The sequence below is a fragment of the Carassius auratus genome, unplaced genomic scaffold, assembly GCF_003368295.1.
Source record: "Carassius auratus strain Wakin unplaced genomic scaffold, ASM336829v1 scaf_tig00214183_4049273_7079891, whole genome shotgun sequence".
Taxonomy (NCBI): Eukaryota; Metazoa; Chordata; class Actinopteri; order Cypriniformes; family Cyprinidae; genus Carassius; species Carassius auratus.
In genome coordinates this window covers 1,834,181-1,859,321 of record NW_020527547.1, presented here as the reverse complement: position 1 = coordinate 1,859,321, position 25,141 = coordinate 1,834,181, and the positions used below count along the sequence as shown (strand labels likewise).

Genomic DNA, 25,141 nt, shown 5'->3' with positions numbered 1-25,141 from the left:
AGTAGTATAAATCATACAGTGTCAGAATAAAAAGGTTGAATTTTATGCATGCAACAGTCTGCCATTGGCAGTCCCTTATAATAATAATACATTTTATTTATAGGTCTCAAACTCAAAGTGCTACAACATTTACAGAAATTAGACTTCAGGAGTTCACCCTTACATCTAATCTGAAAGCGAATATTAAGCATATTTTGGCGTGCTGTCCTGGGGGAGGGGTCCAGGCCTCGAGTATAGCCCAAACCCAAAGAACTCCCCCTATCCCTAATTTGGGATAAAAATGGATGCCGAAAAACTGTCGTAGGACGGGAGGTAGGAAGGCTGCATATGTATACACTTGTTGTGCTAGTTAAGATGGTTAGCTAAACAAGATACTCCTCCTGAACTTTGTTAATAAAACCTCATAAACCAAAAAGAGAAAAAAATACATTATATCAAAAAGGACACAATAATAAAATATATATTAAAAACTTGACTTAAAATATGTTTCTTAAAACAGTCCAAAGATGTGGCATTCTTAATATATGCAGGTAATAAGTTCTATAACTTGGGGGCATTGTAGAGAAAGGACCACCCCCCATAGTTTTTAGTTGACAATGTGGCTGGCACAGAGAGGGGAGCCATCAGAGCCGAGAGAGTGAGGGTATTGATGGTATAACCAAGTCACGGATTATTTTACTCTTAATAATGAAAATTTGTGTTTAAAAGTATTGTATCAGTATAGATATTGACGATACTGTCCTTTTAATTATTGGTATTGTTTCGAAAACAAAGTAAATCGTTTTCTATCCCAGGAGGCCATGGGAAAGGATATGTCATAATTGAACAGGATGGAGAACAGGCACAAGGGTGTTTCCAAATATAAGTATTAGAACCCAAAAACACGGTTTCTTATGTTAAAATTTTTTGAACAACTGCAGAGTAAAACTATTTTCCTGTTTGACACTGTAAAGCTGCTTAGACACAATCTGTATTGTATATAGCACTATATAAATAAAGGTGACTTGACTTGACTTAAACTGTTAAATTGATGAAGCTGTAAAGACACTAGTAAAGTCAAGTCAAGTCACCTTTATTTATATTAACTTGAAACAAAAAGATTGTATCAAAGCAACTGAACAACATCAATTAGGAAAAGTGTCAATAATGCAAAATGATGAAGCATTTCATCATTGAATTCGATGATGTCATCTTCTCAGTTCAGTTTAAATAGTATCTGTGCAATCATTTACAATCAAGTCAATGATATCGCTGTAAATGAAGTGACCCCAACTAAGCAAGCCAGAGGCAACAGTGGCAAGGAACCAAAACTCCCATCGGTGACAGAATTAAGAAAAAACCTTGGGAGAAACCAGACTTAGTTGGGGGGCCAGGTCTGACGCTGCTGTGATTTCTTGGCCAGTGCTGCTGTGTTTTCAGTCCAGGAGAGGTCCTCTGTGATGTGCACACCCAGGAACTTGGTGCTGCTCACTCTCTCTACAGTCAAACCGTTGATGGTCAGAGGAGCATGCTGAGTGTGCACTCTCCTGAAGTCAACAACAATCTCCTTTGACTTTTGAGATTGTTGTCACTGCACCACCCAGTAAAAGTGTATTTCAGTGTGCTATGGGATAAAGTATATTTACATAAACCAAATACATGTACATCTTAAAGATGCTTACTAAATGTCTATTTAACATCTGACAAGAAAATCTTTAAGTTTTGCAGATGAGCACATCACAACATGAAACAGACATCTGAGTGAGTGATGTATGTTTGCTACAGGGACAGATGAGACACGTGTAGTCTCCGGTGCAGAGTGACTGACGATGTATGGAGACAGAATAACAGTATAGTATGGTATGGTATATCTTAATTATATTGTAAATTTCAAACAGAGCTATTACAGTATTAGAGTTTCTCACTCTCTCTTGGTTTTTTTTTTTTTTTTTTTTTTTTTTTTTTTTTTTGTTGCCGTAATAAAAAAACCACAACTAGACATTCTGGTGAAAACAATTAATCATTATGGCCTTTATTTTCTCTTGAATGTATTGTATGTATTATTTACTATTTTTTTTTTTTTTTTTTTTTTACACATTCTTGAAAACTTGAATGGTTGATGGCAATTGTGCTTCACCTAACAAACCTGAGTCTATCAGTTTTGAGTTGTGAGTGTGAGTTGTGATTAAAAGAGACAGTGTACCCAAAATAAATCCAGAGTGATGAAAATGAGAATAAATGTGAAACAATAGCTAATAAAATATTCATAATTTGTTATATACAATTAGGTTTGCAAAATTGAGAGAATATTCAAGACTAGAAAATGGGAATATATGGGAGTTAACAGGAATTCATGGAAATAAATTAGGAATCTGCTAAATTGCAGGAACAAGAGAGCATTTCAATAGTCCAGCCTAGACAGAACAAATGCTTGAACAAGGAGTTGTGTAGCATGTTCTGAAAGAAAGGTTCTGATCTTCTTGATGTTGAATAAAGCAAATCTGCAGGATCCGACAGTTTTAGCAATGTGGTCTAAGAAAGTCAGCTGATCATCAATCAATACTTCAAGGAATTAGTGAAAAGCCATGTTTCTGAATAACAGAACCTAGTGATGCCATGTACACAGAGGAGAGAAGTGGTCCAAAAACTGAGCCCTGAAGCACTCCAGTAGTTAGATTTTGCAATTTGGGCACCTTACCTCTCCAAGGTACTTTGAAGGACCTATCTGAGAGGTAAGACTCAAAACAGTGAAGTGCAGTTCCTGAGATGCCCTTTGCCATTATTTTTACACTCTTACACTCATCAAACATGCATTTATTTGATAAAAAATACAGAACAAAATAGTAACAGTATGAAGAATTAAAATTTAAAATAATGGTTTTCTGTTTTATTGTGTTTTAGAGTATAATGTATTTCTGTAATAAAAAGCTGAATTTTCATCACCCAAAAGATTTCTATTTTGAATAAATGCTGTTCTTTTAAAGTTAAATTTCCATTTAATTCCCATTTCCAATTTAAAATATTTCCAAAATACCCCAGATTATATTCCCATGGAAAGTTTCTGGAAAATGTCCACCTCTTTGCAACCCTGTAAAAGACATTTCCAATACTACTGCACTTCTAACGTTAGTGCATGTTTATTTTGAACCAACTGAAAAAACTGCAGTAATATTTACATGCCTGTTAGGTGATTTCATACCAATTCCGAATAAAGTCCATAAATATGTGATCATTTACATCTGTTATGGGTTTGGACGAACTGCAGCATAGTTTTTAATAACTTGAGAGAAGCGAATGATTTTTACTTCATTTGTGTGAGGTTTGAAGTCCTGCCACAAATATTCTGGTGAGAGCACCTTACTGGGTTTGTTATAAAGGAAGTACTTGTTCAAATGGGACTCCTCCTGCCAAGCTGCCTCAATGGATTTAGCTGCATCAATGTCCAGTTGCTCCCGGCAGGTTTTAGCAGCCTCGTGTACATCTTTCACTAAGCCACCGATCACAGCCCCACCATAATAATAATCGCCCTCAGCATGAGGAATGAACGCTTGAGACTCGGGCCTGCGCTCATATGGGAACTGTTCACGTGGTGTTTGATAGTAACCAGGATGTATCACACCTACAAGACGACCCAAAGACTCTGACCCCCATCGGCCGTAGAACTTTGTGTCCACATCAAGGCTGAAAATATAGTCAGCTTCACTGACCAATCGACTTTCAATTAGTTTCTCCAGCTTTTCCATCCTTCGTAAAGTGATCTCCTGCCATCTGTTAGAACTAGGGACTTTCAACACCGTCAGCTGACGTTCTTCACCCAGTTTCACTTCAGGAACTTGTTCTGGTTGATCAGTGAAAACATAATAATGCACACGAAATCCAATAAAGTAATTCTGCTCTGCAGACTCCAGGAAATCTTTAAGAAACTGAGTGTATCTGGAAAAAAAGGAAGAGTAATAAAAAAAATATGTAAAACATTCTATTCACCAAAAGAAGACCATAAGACAATATCTAATATACTGTACATTTGACACCATACAAAACACTAGATCAGGATTGTCCATGCAGCCATGAGGAAAAGCAGAATATTCTAGAAAGCAGGGTCAACTTACCATCGGCGATGGGTAGTATTTCAGATACAAGTATTTAAAATATGCATTTGAAATACAAAATACTATTTTGTATTTTAAAGGCTTTGGAAAAAAATCTAATGTAATTTTTATTTACACTGAAGATTAGTATTTTTGTAGTTTCAAAATACATAAAATATTTTGTGCCAGTCCACTTCTTTCAGGGTGCTGATTTTGTGTATCATCTAGTTCAGACACCCACCCTCCCTCAAACCCCAACATTCATGCATGTGAGCTGCAGCTGTACATCTCCATTTAGCATTGAGTGAGTGACTTTTCTGGAATAAGAGAAGTTGAGGATTTCTTGGTCAATTCTACTTGTTGATTAAAGTCAGTCAGTTTTGATAGTTAATCGTTTTTTTTTTTTTTTTTTTGCAACTAGCTTGACTTATGACATTAGAACAAAACATACTGTATGAATATGATATAGTGTGGAAAATATTTATTTAATCCCCTGCTGATTTTGTAAGTTCGCCCACTTACAAAGAAATGAAGGGTCTATCATTTTATTTCTATAGTTTATTTTAATGTATAGAGATGGAATAACAACCAAAAAATCCAGAAAAAGAAAACACATTATATAAAGGTTAGAGATGTATAGCTTTGCTAATAAGGGTGTGCCATGCAGTGACAAGGCTACATAAGGGCCAGGGTGGCACTGGCTCACCCAATCAAATGAGGAAAAAAGAAAATCCTGCATACATTACAATAATTGCTTAAATACATGAACATACAAACAACTTGCATGTGTGAACAAGTAAAATAAATAAATAAGCAAGCATTAATAAGATCCTAGTGGATGAGCGCTGATCTTCTAGTATTGCACTTCCATTATTTTGCGAACGCAAGAGCTGTCAATATAAGCAATCAATCCAATCTAAGACCAACTGGTCTTTAGTCATCGTCCCATCCAACATACCTGAGATCCGGTTTCTACTGGTTAAACTTCCAAATGACGCATCATCATCACTATAGCAATGTAATCTTATCTTAGATGTTTTAAGCAGTATGTAATGTCACTCTAAAGGCTGGAATACTCACATAACACAACTTTTTCAGTAGTTTATTTGGGGGTTCTTTGACGCTGAAGATTGTTTCTTTTACTTAAATCTGGGATTTTTTTGAGAACATTGTGGATTAAAGCTTTTTTTTGTGAGATTTTTGTGGTTTTGTTTCTTTCTTTGATTTGGCACAGTCTAGTTCTTTTTATCTTTTCCCCATTCTTTTGTGAACCTAATAGATATTTGCTTGGTTTAAAATTGTATATCTGTTGTAAATTTATGAAAATAAGTATTTTGGGTAAATTTTTTGGCCTGTTTAATTACATTGTGATAAATGTAATTTCTCAGTTTATTAGACTCAAAAATTTTATTTAAATTAATTATAATTGTAAAATGTACATTTTAGATAAACTTTCTAATTTGAATAAACTATATACAACACAATAAACTTTACATGAATAAGTTTTTTTTTTCTGTTTTGTTGTCATTTTTTTGTGTGTGAGTTTGTTTTGATATATTTATGCCCATCTGTGCTTACCAGCAAATAAAACCTTGAACACTTGGTTGATTGACAAAGATTTCTTACTCATGGTTATCAGTTCCCAAAACATAACCACTTTAAATGCTTATTATTATTGGTATCTTCTTTGATGTGAAGATCAGGAGATCTTGGTGGGGATTCTCACATACTAGGTGGTTATGCAATCTTTTTTTAATCTTCTCTTTTAAACTTTAATATGTTTTTATTATTGTGTGATATTGAATGATCTTTTTGATGCTAAATAAACAAAAGAAGGTTATGTTCAGTTGCTATGGCTACTTGCATGCCTTGAAAGTTACCCTTCAAAACAATTATAAAGGGTTATTTGTTTACTTGCGCAACATACCATGGGGAACACCCCAGACAGGATCCAACGGCAGTCTAGCATTTATTTAATAACAATAGTCAAAAGTACACAAGAGACTAGAAAAAGAAACAAAAGAAACAGTAGCCAGACAAGGGAACTAAACTAATAAACCAAAGGCCCGTTCACACCAAGCACGATAACTATAAAGATAACGATAAAGTTATAGTTATAAAAATCTTTCTCAATATTAAAGAATAGCGGAGTCCACACCACAACTATAACGATAAAGGCAAAGAGAAACGATATCGTTGGAATCACTTTCAGAACTTTTTTTTTTCTTCTGATGAACGATAAAAACATTGCCAACCAATCAGAATCAATCCTGCTGTAATGAGCTCGAGAATTTAAAGCAGCAGACGCGTGTCCGCTTAGAATACACAGACAATATCGTTTGCTGGTGTGGACGCTAATATCATTATCTTTATAGTTATCGTTCTTGGTGTGAACGGGCCTTAATAAATAAAATGATGGCACAGCCTTTGCAATGGGTTCAAATGGATCGCCTTAAGCCCCTGATCACTTTGAATCCATTATGGTGCTGATTTATCATTTCAACCTTCTTCTGTCTAGAGGAAAAATGGAAAGCTAGTGATCCTGAAGACCATGATCAGCTGGTTCATGTGTGTCAAGCTGGAGCTAAAGTCAAAGATGAGGACTGGTCACTACAATAGATGAACAAGTTCATATATGCAAGTGGCAAAACTGGTATAACCACATAGATGGACAGATAAAACTAGAAATGTTTTTCTCTTGCATTGTGTGCGATGTGTGCTATGTCAGTCAAGTTTATTAATTCATGACAATACCACCGTCTGCCTGACTCTTACAATTAAATGTTACAATTAAATGCTACAGTTAAATTCAAAGTCAATGAAGATCAGAGGAAGAGATTGAAGAGATGGAAACTCACTTTCCAAGAGCAAAGACTGTAGTTGCTATGGTGATGTTTTGTTGTTTGTAGATCGTATCAATCAGGAATGGATCAAAAGTTCCTTCCCATACAATTGGGGATAACCACGGCGTCGTGGCAATAACTTTGCCATCTGGTCTGTTTTAAATGAGGAAATACACACGTGTGGATGAACAGAAAATCCAAATACAATCCAAAAGTAGTGTAAAATTAATAAATAATAGTTTAAACAAGTATGTTCTTACCCTACTACACTGGGCTGTTTGTATGAAATCCTGTAAAATAAAATAATAACAGTTGTTGTAAGATTATTATTCTATTCATTATTCTAAACTGTTTTGACCTCCGACCTTTTTTTTCCAAAGTCTGCTGATGATGTGGCTTAATGTGATCTGAACATGGATCTTGACACCGGAAAGCTCTCAACTGACTTAAGATTAAATCTTAAGATTAAACGTCTGGGACACATCACACCCAAACTCTACCAGTTTTACTCGTTACCTGTCAACATCTGCATTCAATTGGAAAAAAACAATAATAGATTTAACAGCTCATTATAGTCTTGTACTTCACTAACTCAATAGTTACTCACTGCCTACACACCTTCCTATATACTTCGGTCCCCTGAAGCCACTCTTTTGGAACAGCATATTACCTTAATGTGATTTGCATTTCTTCTACATCTCTCTATACTGCCCTTCCCCTTCTTTTAGCCTTGGCTCCGGATATATTTCCCCCACTCATTATACTATCTTCATTAAACAGTTGTAAGTCATGAACCAAACCAACCAGAAATTATGTGAATCACAATATTAAAAACTTTGACTGAAAGCAAAAAAACGACCGGAGAATCTGATAAAAAGTCAAAAGGTACACAACTGCATACTTGATGTTAATGAGGGTAAGAACTATAATCCAAAGAAACATTGCGAATGACAAATTAAAAACGAAAAAAAAAAGAAAGATGCTAAATATAGATGGTTTCATCGGGTGTACGCGCCTGGCCCTAAGTTAAACATGCAGTACATGCTCATGTTTATTCAACGAATCCTTTTGGAAAATCGTTTACTTTTAAAATCGTGGCGAGTCTCCACAAATAAATAAATGTATGGGAAACACATCCCACATCACAACCACTTGTAGAAGACACCGCAGCCAGACCGGAAGTTAAAGCTGCAGTAGGTAACTTTTGTAAAAATATATTTTTTACATATTTGTTAAACCTGTCATTATGTCCTGACAGTAGAATATGTGACAGATAATCTGTGAAAAAATCAAGCTCCTCTGGCTCCTCCCAGTGGTCCTATTGCCATTTGCAGAAAGTCATGCGCTCCCGGTAAAAAACAACCAATCAGAGCTGCGGTCCGTAACTTTGTTTGTGTTCAAAATGAAGAAAAATGTATATAATAAGCGAGTACACCATGAATCCATTTTCCAAACTGTGTTTTTAGCTTGTCCTGAATCATTAGGGTGCACCTATAATAAGTGTTTATATTCTGACTATTTTAGATTGCTTCAGGGGTACCGCGGCGGAGTAACCCAGTACCTTTGTGATTCTTCATAGACACAAACAGAGAGAAGTAGTTCCAGGTACAATGTTCTTCCGCAAGACGCAAGCAGTTCTGTTTGTTAACTGCTAGAGTTACTGACTGCAGCTTTAATAATAACAATAATTCCTTACATTTGTGTTTAAATATCAAAACAAGGCACAGGTGTTTTTATATCACTGTATTTCTGAATGAAGACTTGCATGTTATATGCCTGATAGGGATAAAACAGCGTTTGTGAGCGTAGCTCTGCTTTATTTACAGCTGTTACTGGGGAAACCTCTATTTCTCGCGCTTTAAAGCATCTCCTGCTTGCAAAAAATGAATTTGCATTTTCATTAAGTCGGCCTGATTTACGCAGCAAACATATTTTCTTTGTTACCAAAAAATATCTATCTAGAGGGACTTGGCTGTTGTTTTTGATTCTATTTGAAAGTCTACCGGAAGTTAAGTTAGGGCCACAAAAGCGTGCATGCGCAGTAACGTTTGTTTATGTTGTTGCCGTTGAAACCGCCTATAGATTTAGAAACAATAAATGTATGTTTATACACATTTTTATGTAATCTGAAAGTATAGAGAGATCATTATTACGACTATAATTATGACTATTAAGTTCGCAGTGCTTCATGGAAGTGAAGAGGCACTAAAAATTATTTTGGCGAGATTTGGTTGTCACGATTCTCTGATGGGTGGAATCATGGGTAATGTAATTTCTCACCAATAATTTTGCTGTTACAAGATGTTTTAAAAAATAATTTGAAATAATGCAATCTGATAGCTCCAACAAAACCATATAGGTCACCTGTGCTGGCAAAATTAGTCACAAACCTATGAATGAGTCACAAACCTTGAATGATGTATGATTTGTTGGAAACGGGCAAAAATGACTGAGGTGAGTTTTATGTCGAGAGAGTAGGCAAAGTGAAATCTGAGAAAAATCACAGAGCAATGTTGCATCCTTTCCTCCAATTACTATATTAATAATCAAAATATATCTATTTTTATTTTATCTCTGTTATTATAAATAAGAACAGAAGCAAAATAAATAAATAAAGGTAATTAAACATCTAAAAGTATTATTTGGATCATTGGGATAGCTAGATGAGGGCTTAATGAACAAATTTTTGTGAAAACCTCAAAATCAACATTTTTTTATTTTTGACTGTAGCCCAAAATTAGCTTTAGCACTTTCCAACTCATTTTGCCAGCACGTGTCACATATGTCACCCTGGACCACAAAACCAGTCTTAAGTCGCTGGGGTATATTTTAAGCAATAGACAAAAAAACATTGTACGGGTCAAAATTATCTATTTTTCTTTTATGCCAAAAATCATTAGGATATTAAGTAAAGATCATGTTCCATGAAGATATTTTTTTAATTTCCTACTTTTAATTTTTGATTAGTAATATGCATGGCTAAGTACTCATTTTGGACAACAAAGGTGATTTTCTCAGCATTTAGATTTTTTTGCACCATCAGATTCCAGATTTTCAAATAGTTGCATCATGGGCAAATATTGTCCGATCATAATTTATTTAGATGACGTTTACGACACTTAAGACTGGTTTTGTGGTCCAGGGTTACATATAATTGATTTACAGCCTCGTAGCTCACAGTAGGTCTGTATTTAATGGCTTATTATTCATTGTTAAAATTAGTTCCCATATAAAGAAAATGAATGGGATTTTTACTTCCAGAACCTGACTGTTGCACTCTTCATATGGCTTAACATTCCTTAAAGAGTCATCCATTTTTGGCAGGTATATTTCAAGATACATCATTGAACCTCTCGCACCCTCTTTGTCACACCTCCCTGTCCTCTTATAAACAGTTTGTAGGCTTTATATTCTAGTTGCTGAACACATGCATTGCAGATGATTTAGTGTCTTTGCATTAGTCAGCCTGAGGGCATTGCTCTAATGTTGATCAACAGGTGCTAAGTACACAAAACACATGCATAAAATGATACCTTCTTTTATTTAAAAAGCAACCCCACATATACCTTGTTAAGGATTAAAAAACAACTAGTTACTTACCTTATATAGACTAACACAACATAGCTGAAGTTTTCAGTTTATACTGAGGAATATTTTGGTGGGGCACCATACAGATGAACTGTGGTTGACTGAATGACAACTCAACAAATAGATCACAATAAATTAGAGCAAATCTGTTGAAGAGAGTGTTTGTACTCACCCTTGCGGTAATTGTAATTTCGAGTTTTCCTGGTGCTCTTTTGTTAGACTAAGAAATAGAATACAGAATCAGTAAATAATTAAGTAGGCTTGAAAAGGCCAACTTACTGAAATCCCATTTAAACTAATTCTTCTTCTTCTGAAATTAAAAGCATCAACCCTAACTTCTCCTACTTCTCCTACTCCTAGAGCTTTCAAGCTACCACCAGCAAACTTAGCCCAGTGGGGGCAGTTGCATACTTAGCCTTAGCCTTACTTAGCCTCAAAGAATGAGTTTGACCAACTAGCTGTTAGACAAGTTAAACTAATGTATGTTTTTTTTAAACTGAATAAAAAAAAATGATGACCAGTTTAAAAAAATAATAATAATTGATGACTAACTTGAAAGACTGAACCTTTTATGCAACTGGCCCCAGATCTTCAGGCTGTTCTGACCAACAACAGCCCAATAAAACCAAGAACGATAACTATAAAGATAACTATATTAGCATCCATTAGATTTCATCTCTTTATTGTAACCACACACTGGTCTGTCCCTTTAAATTATCAAGCTAAAAATAGCTGGAAATGGAGGCGGAAGCCAGACATAAAATTGACAAATGTGACCCTGGACCACAATATTATTCATAAGGGTCAAATATTTTTAAATTGTACAACTATTTGAAAATCTGGGCCGTATTCATAAAGATTCGGAGAATCCTCTCAGAAAACTCTTAATTTAGCTTAAAAACTTTACGTAGGAGTCTCTTAGCTTAAGAGCGATTCGGGACCGATCTGAGAGCAACTCTGAGTAAGGAAAAGACAAAAACTTTCATCTAAGTGAGGAGGCGGGGTTGACCCCGTTGCTATGTATGACACAATCTTTTGAAGACTGTGATTGGTTGGTTGTCAAAGAAGGAAAAAAAGAGTGATTTTATAGGGTCTATTCTAATTCTCACTTTGAATTTACATGCCTAATTTTTCCTATTTGACCGTTCTCTCTCTCTCTCTCTCTCTCTCACACACACACACACACACACAAATTATATGTGTGTGTATATAAATGCTTTTTTTATTTACCATGCTTTTAATTTCCTATAAGGTATTTGATTGGCTTAGAATGATAAAAATTGTTCCACTCTTTCCAATTAAAGTGATTGCTGTCCTATTTAAGTGGCGGTTTGAATGTTGGTTTTAATGTATCAAACATGGAATCAAAACCAAGAAGGGCGAGAAACCAAACTGGACAGAGGAACAGTGTTTACTGTTAGCACAGTTAATGGATGAACACAAGGCCATTCTTAAAGGAAAATTTGGGCCAGGTGTCACAGCAAGGGACAAGCAGCAGACATGGGAGCGTATAGCACAAACTATTAACGGTTTCCCCTGCTTGTGTGCACCTATAAGCCTGCAATATTCATAAATGCAGTTTTTTGAGCCTGCAAGGTGGGAATGTCCAGTGGAAACTAAATGAACTGCAAAACAATAAGATGTTCTGAGAGTGCTGTAATTGTTTGTGTGATCACTCTGCTTACAGAAGGTTGTGACAGACCCAAGTCATCATATTGCATTGTTGCATTTTCCCAGTTGCCAAATATCGTAATCTAGTGATTACTTTAATTTCTGGCACTATGGCATTTCTGCGCTGTGTCGGAGATGTTAGCACGTCTCTAATAAGATCAGTCACAAACATGATCCCTGCACGATCTAATCTATAGTGTCTTATTAACTCACTGTCATCCATTGTCTGTAACACATTTCTTCTGCCTCTTCGTCTTTCTGCCATTTTCTCCTCTGCTAAAGAAACTCTTAAGCCTCTTAAAAGCCCTCGTCTGTGCTCCTAAAAGGTTTGACCTTAAAACCTTTTTTAAGGGTTAAGATGCTTTCTGAATTACTTTTTTCTTTACTAGGACTTTTTCTTAAATTTTAAGAGTAAAGAATTTTCTTAGAATTTTGTCACTAGGAGCTACTTTTTGCATTAAGATTCTTTATGAATACGGGCCCTGGAATCTGAGGGTGCAAAAAAAAAAAAAGAAATAATAATAATAATCATAATCATTATTCAAAAATCTAAATATTGAGAAAATTGCCTATAAAGTTGGCAAAATGAAGTCTGTAGCGATACATATTAGTAATGATAAAACACTTTTTTGACATATTTATGGTAGGAAATTTAGAAAATATCTTCATGGAACATGATCTTTACTTAATATCCTAATGATTTTTGGCATAAAAGAAAAATCTAGAATTTTGACCCATATAATGTATTTTTAGGTATTTCTACAAATATACCTGGCAATTACATCCGGTAAAAACATAAATACTTGAAGACAAGCTATATTAACTTCTCCATTGTTGTCCAGTCATAGTACAAGCAGGGTGTGACGGTTGGTCAGTGTGGTATTAGTCCCGCCCCTCCTCCACTGTGACTGGTCAGCTGACTTAAAAGTGACAGTGGTGTAAACAGGCCTTTAGTGTGCTATAGAAACCACCCATAACACCCTAGCAACCACCTAAAATACCCTAACAACTGCCCAACAACACCTTAGCAACCACCTGAGTATTCCTGCAGCCACATATCAACACCTGAGCAACCTACCTGGGTACCCTAGCAACCGCATAGCAACACCTTAACAACCACACTGGGTACCCTAGCAACCGCATGACACCTTAGCAACCACCCTGAGTACCCTATTAACTGCATAACACCTTTGCAATCACCCTGAGTACCCTAGCAACTGCATAACACCTTAGCAACCACCCTAAGTACCCTAGAAACTGCAAAGCAACACCCTAGAAACCACCACAGGTACTTTAGCAGCTGCTTAGCAACACCTTAGAATCAATACAAGATACAATCTATTTATCTATTTTCTAATAGACTGTATCCACCTTCACATAAACGTGGGCACCGGCATTTCCGAACTATAATGTGTCATATTTCCGGTAAAGGGCTTCTGTTAATAGCAGTTGTATTGTGATGCAGTAGTTTTGCAAATTATAGACATTTATAGACATGTGCAAGTACATGACTGCATTTATATGTTTACAGATTATACATAGTACTATATTTATTTCTATAAAATGTTTCATAATTTTTTAAAATAAAATATCACTTAGAAGCTTAACTAGGTTTTAAGTTTCTGGAATATAAAAAGAATATTCTGGGTTTAATGCAACTTAACATATTAAGACATGATTCCCCTTTATTAAAATAATGCTCACACCTTTACACAGAAGTAAAATATGTTCTATCAGGATAAAAAGTCAGGTTATCAATTCATGTTTAAGAGTACATTTGCAAACAAAACATTCTAAAAACTCTGACTGTATAAAAGTGTACGTGTGCTTCTGTGAATGTGTTTTGGTATGTATATGGGTGTATGTTTTAAGTGAGTGCATGAGCAGTGACAGTACTTACTTGAGGCAAAATCTTTTATCTTTGTATCTGAAACAAAGATTAAGTCATAATACAAGAACACTGCATCAATTACAGTATTTTATTATCTTTTTTATTTGATGCTCTTTAAGCGTACATGTACATGCTGCCTTTACAAAGTATTGGTGAAAGTAAATTTAAAGGGGGGGTGAAATGCTATTTCATGCATACTGAGTTTTTTACACTGTTAAAGAGTTGGATTCCCATGCTAAACATGGACAAAGTTTCAAAAATTAAGTTGTACGTTTGAAGGAGTATTTCTGTTCCAAAAATACTACTTCCGGTTTGTCACAAGTTTCGGAAAGTTTTTTTCGAGTATGGCTCTGTGTGACGTTAGATGGAGTGGAATTTCCTTATATGGGTGCTAAGGGCGCGTCTGCCGGAAGAGCGCGCGCTCCCGTATAGCAGAGCACTGAGAGGCTGAGCACAGACAATCACTGATCAGAGCGAGAGCGTCGCGAAATGTCACAAAAGGAGTGTGTTTTTGGTTGCCAGGGCAAGACAACCCTGCACAGATTACCAAAAGAGAAACAGCATTAAGGGACCAGTGGATGGAGTTTATTTTTACAGAGCATCAACGGAGTTGTGCAAGTGTTTGTGTTAGTTCCCTGCATTTCGAAGATGCTTGTTTTACAAACAAGGCCCAGTTTGACGCCGGATTTGCACATCGTTTATTTCTCACATCGTGAGTAAAACTGCTTCAAATATCTCTGTGTTATTAACTTAGCTATCGGCGCATAAGCACATCAAGTAAACAACATGCGATGTTGTCATCAAACTGCACTTTCCACATACACAGCTTAAAAAAAAAAAGACGACAAAGTGGAACTTAGTCATTTTCCAAAACCGCTAAGCAAATATATACAGTTTCAGTACATACCACATAGAGACTGATTGCTGATGCTACTCTTGTTCAATTTCAGCCTCTGGATCTGATTCTGGATCATAAATATACGCTGAATCTGACTGTTAGCCATGGTTTGTTTTGGTTGGTTTTGTCCTCACGAAGCTTCCAGACGCGCTCAACTCAAAAGCCTACTGGCGCTTGTGATTCTTTAGCTCCGCCCACACGTCACGCCTCCAGGCGCTCGTGTTTTTCCGGGAAAAATCGGTACAGACTATCTTTCTCTTATGAATATAATAAAACTAAAGACTTTTTGGAGTTATGAAGGATGCAGTACTACTCTATAGGTACTCAAGATTAACAGGATATTGAGTGAAAACGAGCATTTCACCCCCCCTTTAAAATTTAAAATGCCTATAAGTATAACATTGACCCTAAATGTAATCAAAAAGCAAATTGAAAATGCTAATTTGGTAATTGATCAATTTGCAGTTTCTGTTATAGACAGTGTCTTATTCTCATGTTTTGAACTGTATAAAATTGATAAAATAACATCTGCACAATGATTATATTACTCATTATTCCTATACAAGAGTATCCCATTCATTTCCAGAACAGTAATAAGCAATTATTAACTGGTTTTGTTTTATAGATATTTACAAAAGACTGTTCTGATGGGTTATCACAGTTATCACAACAACAACAAAAAACTTACCCAACTGAGGTGGAAGTGTAGCCCAAAAAAATAAGTCTATGAGAAAACACAATAACAGAAAATTAATGATAACACATTTTGAAAAGCTCATAAAGATTGAATCTATTCTTATGATTTCATTTTCCTATGAATTTTAATTGGCATATAATTCAATATACCATTTAACATGATTAAGATGTATACAAATCAGCTAATGGACAAACCTAAAGATATAAAAATGATGAAATGGATATATTTGTATAATGTAATAAGTTTATTTTACAATATTTACTTATTTAACATTCTCGTTCACTTTCGAGTAATTCCAGAACTCTGTGAATGAGGAAACCGTTTCGACACCTGTTGCAATAGGATCATACTGAAATAAGTTAAACCATCAGTGTAATGTTTCCGTATGCTTGATATCTCGTTACCGAAGTGCATGAGCTCATGCTGGCATCATTTTATTTTTTAATGCACAGTTTAATGAGTGGGAGAGAGAGAGATACGTTTTACAGGAGAATTCGGGAGAAAACAGAACAAAATATGTAGATCACAAAAAGAAAAAATATATATTTTCACACACTTCATGGATTCAACTGAACATGAACATTCCCTTTCAACTGGGTTATTTATTTTAGACCCAAACGCCACAGACAAGAATAAAACCTACATATTTAAAAAAAAAATGACATACCCACTAAGCAAGATGCCAAGCAACACCAGAAGAAAGGGATTTACTCGCATTGTGTTTTAACAGTTGGATCCTTAGTAATTTGAGAAGTAGACTGACTGGATGGTCAGATAATGAAAATATGGTCCTTTTCTATAAGGAGGGAGGAGGGGTGTGTTGTGTGTGGTGTTGTTCAGGCAACAACAGTCCCAGCTACCTGAGACTCAAACAACCAATCAAACTACCCCTGGCGGTTTAACAGCCAATGACTGATCGGAATAATTCAGTACATTATAATATCCCCCAAATAGTCTCTACACCAGATCTAAATAACAGGTTCTGAACACTGTTAAGTCTACAATAAAAGCTTGTGTTGGTGTAGGAAAGAGTATGTTGTTTAAAAATCTAAAAACGCTGTGCAGTTTTACAAAACCTTCATTATTATGTACAGTTGTCTATTGTTATCTTGACTCATCATTACGTCTGTTTTATTGAATCAAAAGATGTTAGCTACTGCAAGTTTAATCTTCTGGACCAGTCGAACTCACAAATGAATCATTGGGACATTTTAAAACCCTTAACATAAAAGTATGTGGCTTAATGCATTAAAACAGTGTTTTAATAAGGCCAAACTCAGTAAATAAATTATTAATAAAGCATTCTATTCATAGACATGCAGATAATGTGCCCAAAATACGACACATTAGCCTATTGTGGTGTAATTTATCAACTGCATGACAGATAATTATATGTGATAAATAATTGTCTTGTCATGCTATATAAATTAAAACAATACTAATACATCCGTTTCATTTTCTTTCTCATACTCTGATGATATGAAATAATCTAATTTTCAAAAATTATTTAATTCATAATTCATTCTTCTATCTGAAGACCTGATGCTCCCACTGTGGATAATCAACCAAATTAATTTATTAAATAGTGGGTTGTTCGTCTGTTAGCCTAAAGATCAGCTTAATAAAAACAATATTCATAATATTGGGGACATGGAGAGTAAAAGGCTAATGTTTTTTTTCTTCTTCTATGCATTATAAGGAAGGCTTTGTAAAACTGCATAGCGTTTTTAGCTTTTTAAACAACATACTCCATCCTACACCAACTACGTACACATTTCCTATCATGTAGGTCTATGGAAGACGACCGAACAAATCAGAGTAGGACACATGCAGCCCCACCCCAGGTGCAGCCCCGCCTCCATCTGTAGGCTGCAGCCAGGTGCTTCTCTGCCATTTTGTGCTGCCACAACCCCCAACAGTTGGTCCTGGTCAGTTTTTACAACGAAGCGACAGAAACGACAACAAGATTAAAAAGCATTTAAACTGCTTTGTATAATGATACATATCCTGTTTATTGCAAGCATCCTAGCCAAATAAATCTATTAATAGTAATGACATTAACATATGATTTGTAAGGACGCAGATGGAATTTATTAGTCTGTTTCTGTCGCGTACTTTAGCTTAAATATATCAAGTCATTGTCCAAAATAAAGTCGGATATGGCAATCCATGTATTGTCCATTTGGCATTGCAAATAACTAAATAATATAAAGGAAAAATATAACTTTAAACATAACTTTGTTTCTTCATTAATAAACAAATATTTCATTCAGACAAACTGTTAAGAGGTACGACCACAATTTCCTGCACCTGCAAGAAATACTGTATAGTGAAAAAAATAAAATAAATGGAAACAGGCCATGTCACAACATTTCTGACACATTCTCATCACCATTTTGGGAACAATTTAGAATAGGGAACACTTATTCACTATTAACTACGACTTTTCCCTCAATAAATACCCAATTTGCTGCGTGTTAATAGTTAGTAAGGCAGTTGTTAAGTTTGAATATTGGGTAGGATTAGGGATGTAGAATAATGTTGTATAGAATAAGGAATTAATATGTGCTTAGTTAGTATTAATTAATGGCTAATATTCTAGTAATATGCATGCTTATAAACAACTAATTAAGAAACCCTAAAATAAAGTATTACAAACCGACTTAGTCCAAGGGCAATCCTATGCTACAAATAAAATAAATAGTGATTATTCATATAATTTCAATGTCACAACATTTCTGCAATTGCACAAAAAGACTGAAGTATACAGGATGTGAAGATTTTATCTAGGATAACACAGCACTGTTGCTTCATGACTTCATGAGACAGCTGTGCTTTTTTGCAAGACATCAACTCATGATAAATAAATTTAAATAGTGTAGCCCCATTTTGTTTCACTTTTGACTGTATCAAATTATAAAATTTAGTACAAGATTTACCTCAATACTCACAACGTTGTGATGTGGGCGGCTGACATGTATTGAAAAATTAAAAAAACATTAAGCACCATTCCGAAGGAGTCAATTAAACAAAAATAAACTTTGCTGAAATAATCAGTAAGAAAAAGGTTATACAGTAGCATCATGATAATGCAGTTATTGTTTTAGATAACTTGGTAGATTGGTAGATAAAATGTGACTTATTTGTCAAAATGTCACTAAGAGTTATTACCTGCTTGCATTACTAGTCCCTGGACCTTTTTAAACATTGTTTTCTATTTACTATTTATTAGATTTATTTATTTTGCAAGATTTTGCACCAAATGATTGTATTTCAATTTCGTTATACTTGTCACGTTTAGAGTAGACTATTTCATGATTTCATAAATATACATATCCTAATATTTAAGTACTGAGTGATACACATAACGATAGAAAAAATAGCGCTCAATTCAAAGTTTCTTATTAATAATCAACTTAATCGTTCTGTATAATTCAAAATCCAAACAAAGATAACGTAAACAAAGTAAATACGTACCCAGTTACTGAGATGATAGCCAACACAAGAAGAAAAGTGTTAATATTTTGAAACTTCATTATTCCTGTAGGCTATGTTTGTCCTTGTTCACTTCAAACAGAAAAAGATCTTTATAAAAGACATGTTGAACTTGACGTTGCCTGTTTTCGCGAGAAGTGTGGATAGCATCCAGGTCATAGAACACTCGTGCCACACCCAAGTCATTTGCTTTTAGAAACTTTATGCCAGTGTGTTTGAATATGTGTGCAAATAGCAACATCAGAGATGTTGATCAGATCAGAAAGAGATATTTTAAGGAAATAATGAAAAATAAAAGGATAAGCGTGCTCAACTTCAGACATTTATGCCCTTTCCTTGCTAACTTTCTTCCGTCTCGTTGACTCGGATGTACGTCACTGATTTTGTTGTTCCAAATGTAACATCCTGGAATCAGCTGCGGAGTTGACTTTTACAATTACAATTTGTTTAATGCAGCATTTTATATGTAGGCCTATATGTGTATGATTGTGCAGCTTTAAATATGAAAATAATAATAATAATAATAATACATCACTGAGTTGTTTGAGGTGAGGGTAAATTAATCGCGATCTGCAGTGAACGTTTTGTCATAGTAGTTTACATGCACAGTTTTTGGTTCAATCGGACTGAATTCATTACGATTGATGAATCTGATTGTAGTGTTTACATGAACGCTAAATAAAGTGATCGGGTTGATATGTCACAAGCTACAAATCGGAATATATTTTTTGACAGGTGCACACTGCTCAAATAGTGAAAGTGAAAGTGACATAGATAATATAGAGTTTCTCATTGTTTGGACATAATAACCACTCTCCTACACGGTTTCTTTATTTGTTTTAATATTTACCCGTTTATGGATAAATATACATATAAACCGCTGTGCTGTGCTACTCATATTTAACACGCAAAAAAAAAAAAAAAAAAAAAAGTCCCTCCCCGCGCCCAAAACGGGTTGCCTGTGGATGAGTCTCCAAAACAAGGTTGTCCTGCTCACATTTCACAGTTGCCGAGTGAAAGAAGAGTTTTATAATGACAGGACACGCATTTATACAACACTTTATTCAAAAGCAAGAGCCGCTTGTTCCGTGCGTCATACGTCATTACGTTATTTCTGCGTCATTGCCAGGGCTTGACATTGGGTGCGTTCGACACATTGATCTATAATATAGAATAGCAGATTTTCTACTGTTTAATGTTAATCACCATCTTACTCCACCAGTCAAGAGCTACATTTAGCCTTAGATGTTATATGAATATGGTCCCTGAAGCATAGGTTTTATTAGCTGACAATAATAATAAATAAATAAGCATTATAGACACAAATACACATGTACTTTTAAAATAGTTTTTGAAAAATTTGGTGTTATTGTTTTGGCAGCAAGTTAAAACTCTATCTATGAAAACTTGTGTGATATTTCTTTAAAATAACGTTTTAGTAGACCTTTTTTTAAAAAGTATATTTTACTGTGCAATTTCTTACATAATTTATTCGAGTTAGACCAAACTTTTATTTTGGTGAGTTGTAGACAGAGTTTCTGTGTTTTTTAATTAACTATTATTATTAGCTATTAAGCCTACTTGACGTATAGCATACTCTACTGTGCAATTGTACTATATTTCTGTTTGAATTTCTTCAAGTTATACCGAAATTTTATTTTGACAGGTTGTCATAAATAATCGTTTCTGTCAGTCTGTGTATACGATACAAATGAATGACGATAGTTTTGTCAAATGAAATGGTGAAATCCTCTCATAGTGCGCTGGCGTACACATGTTTAGCCTACATCATGTGTCAATATAGTGAAGAGCTGAAAACACCACGCGTGCTTCAGTGTGTGTGTGTGGAGTAGAGCACACATTCCCAGAGACGTGTATAACAACACCTTCAGGGCCGCTGCTGGCCAAATGGGTGCCCTAAGCAGGATTGTATTGTTGTTTCCCCCTTCCTCAAATATGATGATGAAAACTACTATGGGGTGGAAAAATAACTTTTCTTTGAATAAATTGTATTATTTACAAATTACAATTGTAACTCTAGACATTTACCTATGACTATAACTTTATTATGACTCTAATTAATTTTATAGTCTTAAGTATAAAGAAAGCATGCAAAAGAAAATTAAGCAGTTTTACTATGATAAAACCATGGTTTATTTTTGTAAGGGTTGTGATATGCATGTTTTTTTGTTTTTTTGAAGAAATTATAAAGTCTGTGTCATCTATAGCAAGGTGGCCAAAAATGAAAGATTAAGTGAATATTTGAATGAAATGTTTGGTCAGTAGCCTAAACAAGGATTTGATTGTCCTGTAAGTGTAACAGCAGCAATTATATGGCATTTGGCTCCCTTTGCAGGCATTTGTAATAACATGTATATAAATTGTTTATTTTGTATTTGCCTACATTATGTATTTTAACAGTGTTATTATTAACCAATCATTATTGCCTCATTGTTTTTCATATAATGCATTTTAAGACATTTTAAAGGCTATTGATGGCTTAGGTTTTTATTAGGGGTGCTCCGATCACGATCGGCCGATCGTTAATGCGCATCTCGTCAGTAAAGCCGGTTTTCTAATCAGCGGTTAATTCCATCAGATGCGTGATTTCACATAGAGCAGCTGTTACTACACAGAGACGTTGTTAACTGAGAAGATGCGCCAATAAACGCTGAAAATTAACGTGATTTGCGCATCTTCTCTATTAACAACGGCTCTGTGTAGTAACAGCTGCTCTATGTGAAATCACGCACCTGATGGAATTAACCGCTGATTAGAAAACCGGCTTTACTGACGAGATGCGCATAACGATCGGCCGATCGTGATCGGAGCACCCCTAGTTTTTATAGCAACAACAACATCAAAAGAATATTACAGTATATTAATACTTCTTTGTAAATTATTATTTGACGTAACAAAACCAAGGGTTAATTTGCAGTTACCATGGCTACAAGAACCATGATTTGTGGTGTTATTGTTAAAACCATGGGTAATTTTCGTAAGGGAACCTGAAAAAAAAAAGTTTCACAGGAATGTGCCTGAAAGTGATAAACTGACCTTGTTTTTACCTAAATTATTTATAATTTATTCTAATATATATAAAAAATGTATAAGTTGTGCAATGTAGCTGAAACCTAAACTAAATTAAATTAAATTAACACATTAAAATTAATTTAATTCACATTAGGTAATTGTAATAGAATTACAATTAGGTAATTTACATTACCTAAATGAACACATTACAATTATTTTATGACTGCAAGTTTTTCTCCTCAAATGCTACTCAGCTTCAAATTTGCGTTTGAGCCCATGTGAAAAAGTAGCATAATTTACATATGATTTACAGTTTATTTTAATAAATATCAAACATTCAATTCAATTGTGCCTTATAGCTGACACCTAGATGAACAATTACATTTTTTACTGACTATACGTCATTCTCCTCAAATGCTACTGACGTTAGAAAAGTTTATACCAATATCGCATGTAACTTTAGAGACGGTCCCTACATTTGATACTCTCGAACGTCCAACGTCAAGTCAACTTTATGCCGGGTTTTTTTTTTTTTGTTTTGTTTTTTAACTTTTGATTTATTCATTCAAAAATGCCCGTATTCCGTGACGTTCTGCTTTATACAGCAAGTTCCATTTGTGACTGAATTCCGCGATTCAATCCCTGTTGCTTTGCAAACACACAGACCCAGGGACGGCATCGCACACGCACATCACGCACTGCGCGTAGGGCACCGTGTGCTTGGGGGGGGGGGGGGGGCACCAAAACATCTGGGTCGTGAAAAAAACATCACAATAGGCTACTAGTATAAATAACAAATAAAATATTTCCAAATATACAAAAGTAATATAGGCCTAGACCAAATTAGTCGAGAAAAAGGTGAATCTCTGTGCCAGTGTCCCTCTGGTGCCCCCCCTTCCCCACCTCCTAGTGGTCTGTTCGATTATGCCTCAATCAATGTCAAATTTGGCAGACACCGACCTCAGACATGGCCTCGAAAAGGCACCGAGAGTCGGGGGCGGAAAAAAGAAGAGACAGCGGGATGATGCTCGCGCGTCGCTTGCAGGTAAGACAATGTTTTAAATAAAAATGATAGTTTTAAAAGTTTCAGAATTTTTTCAGTAACGCGGTAAGCTAACTAATTACTTTTCCCGTCGTTACAACGCCGTTAACGTTACTGAACGTTAAATGCGGTGCGTTACTATGCATTGATCTAATAAACTATGCAATCCGAACGCACCCCTGGCTCACAGAGACTGACCAGGTGGGTTAATGACGAGATAAGCGATTAGGATTGGCTAAGGCAGAGTCATGTGTTTCATGGTAGCCAATCAGAGCAAGTGTTTTTACACACATGCCGGAACACGCAGCTGCGCCAGGCGGCGCCAGAACACACACGCGCAAACACACACACACACACACACACACACCCAACAGAACAGCTACACAGAGATTCGCAACAGAGATGGCAAGTCAGGAGCGATCCGATGAAAAGTTGGCATTTTCAAGGTGAAAATATAATCACTACTTCAAATTCATTGTGGTCAAAGGCAAGAACGTGCATGTAATGTGTACATACAATGTGTGACACGCATCTACAAAGCTAGTGGCCAAAAACACCCTTTCTTACAAAGATAATACTTGAAGTGCATGATAAAACTCTTGCTGTCTGTTGACGTGCAATAAATATTGAAAGTTGTGTACCCGTCTGTTCTACTCATTTCAACTGACTTGTGAAAATTGCAAAAAAAGAAAAGAAAAAAAAAGTACAAATTCTCTGACATGTATCAACTTTTATTTTTTCTCTTTTTTTTTTTTTTTTTACAGTAACGCAAATAGTTACTTTCCCTGGTAAAGAGTTACTTTTATTATAGAGTAATTCAGTTACTAACTCAGTTACTTTTTGGAACAAGTAGTGAGTAACTATAACTAATTACTTTTTTAAAGTAACGTTCCCAACACTGCTGATAGCTGTTTTTGCAGCTAGGAAATGTAGGCGTGTCCCTATGTAGGGCCTCTGACAACTGATGGTAGTGAAAATGTTTAATATAGTTCTATAGAATAGTAGAATGGTCTCTTTATAGAGATGTAGTCCCTCTGTTGAGTAATTTCTACTGTGCAGTTATGCATGGTTATTTGCAGTTTAAAATGTGCACTTTAAAATTCATACTTCATAAAATTCATACACTTATACTGTTATTTGCACTAAACTTTTTTTGCACTTTTAACTTTCTGTGTTTACATTGTTCAGTTCCAATTATTCATTTGCAGTAGTTATTTTGGAAGTAATGAGAACCTAAGAAATTCTGAATGGTAGTTATTTATTTGGTTGGGGGGGGGGCACCGCCAAGCATTTGTGCTTCGGGCACCCAAATGGCTAGCGTCGGTGTCCTGACATTTTATCCTACCCTGTCAGATTTTCCTACCGAGGTTTACTGCGCACGCGCACATCAATATCGCGTCCTTTGTCTCATGCTAAACAACGATATTTAATGTATCTGCATTACTGTAAGGGTAGGTTTAGGGTTGGGGTAGGTGTAGACTTTAATACAAACGCAATTTAATTGGTAGAAACTAATATTTATTGTTGGTTTCCTGTAACTGTATCCCTTCTAGCTACAACCGCGAATATAACACATAATTACTGTATTTGTAGTACTGTAAGGGTATGATTAGGGTTGTGGTAGGTGTAGACATTAATAAATCATAACTTTACAGTAGCATTTTTCGTTGTACCCACTGTTTTAGTGGGAGGTAGGAAAATCTGACAGCGTAGGACAAATCGACAGAACACCGGCCCTGCACAGACCGGGTGAATTTATGAATGCAAGTGTGAAAGTTCTGACACAAAACGGAAGTTGTTACTTATCCTAACGCTTTTTAAAAGTTACGTTTCACGTAACGTTAGTAGACTATGCCCCTGTAAAGCTAGTTATTTATCCTCTCAAAGTCTGTGTTTTCATTAAAGCTTCATTTCTT

General features: G+C 35.3%; 1 protein-coding gene across 8 annotated transcripts in view; it reads right to left on the bottom strand.

Annotated features, from left to right (window-relative positions):
* Positions 1 to 1,983: 1,983 nt before the first annotated feature.
* LOC113091380 (globoside alpha-1,3-N-acetylgalactosaminyltransferase 1-like) overlaps positions 1,984 to 25,141 on the bottom strand; it is a 41,976-nt gene continuing 18,818 nt past the window's right edge. For 2 of the 8 annotated variants that reach the window (XM_026256879.1, XM_026256882.1), the window contains 6 exons: positions 15,647 to 15,682; positions 14,070 to 14,096; positions 10,671 to 10,718; positions 7,171 to 7,200; positions 6,926 to 7,063; positions 1,984 to 3,912 (listed from right to left, as the gene is read on the bottom strand). In XM_026256879.1, coding sequence (XP_026112664.1) covers positions 3,222 to 3,912; positions 6,926 to 7,063; positions 7,171 to 7,200; positions 10,671 to 10,718; positions 14,070 to 14,096; positions 15,647 to 15,682 — 970 coding nt within the window. In that variant the 3' untranslated portion in view covers positions 1,984 to 3,221. Of the gene's footprint in view, positions 3,913 to 6,925; positions 7,064 to 7,170; positions 7,201 to 10,670; positions 10,719 to 14,069; positions 14,097 to 15,646; positions 15,683 to 15,917; positions 17,372 to 19,132; positions 19,535 to 25,141 lie in introns of those variants that run through there. The other 6 variants (XM_026256880.1, XM_026256885.1, XM_026256881.1 and 3 more) reach the window with 5 other exon arrangements.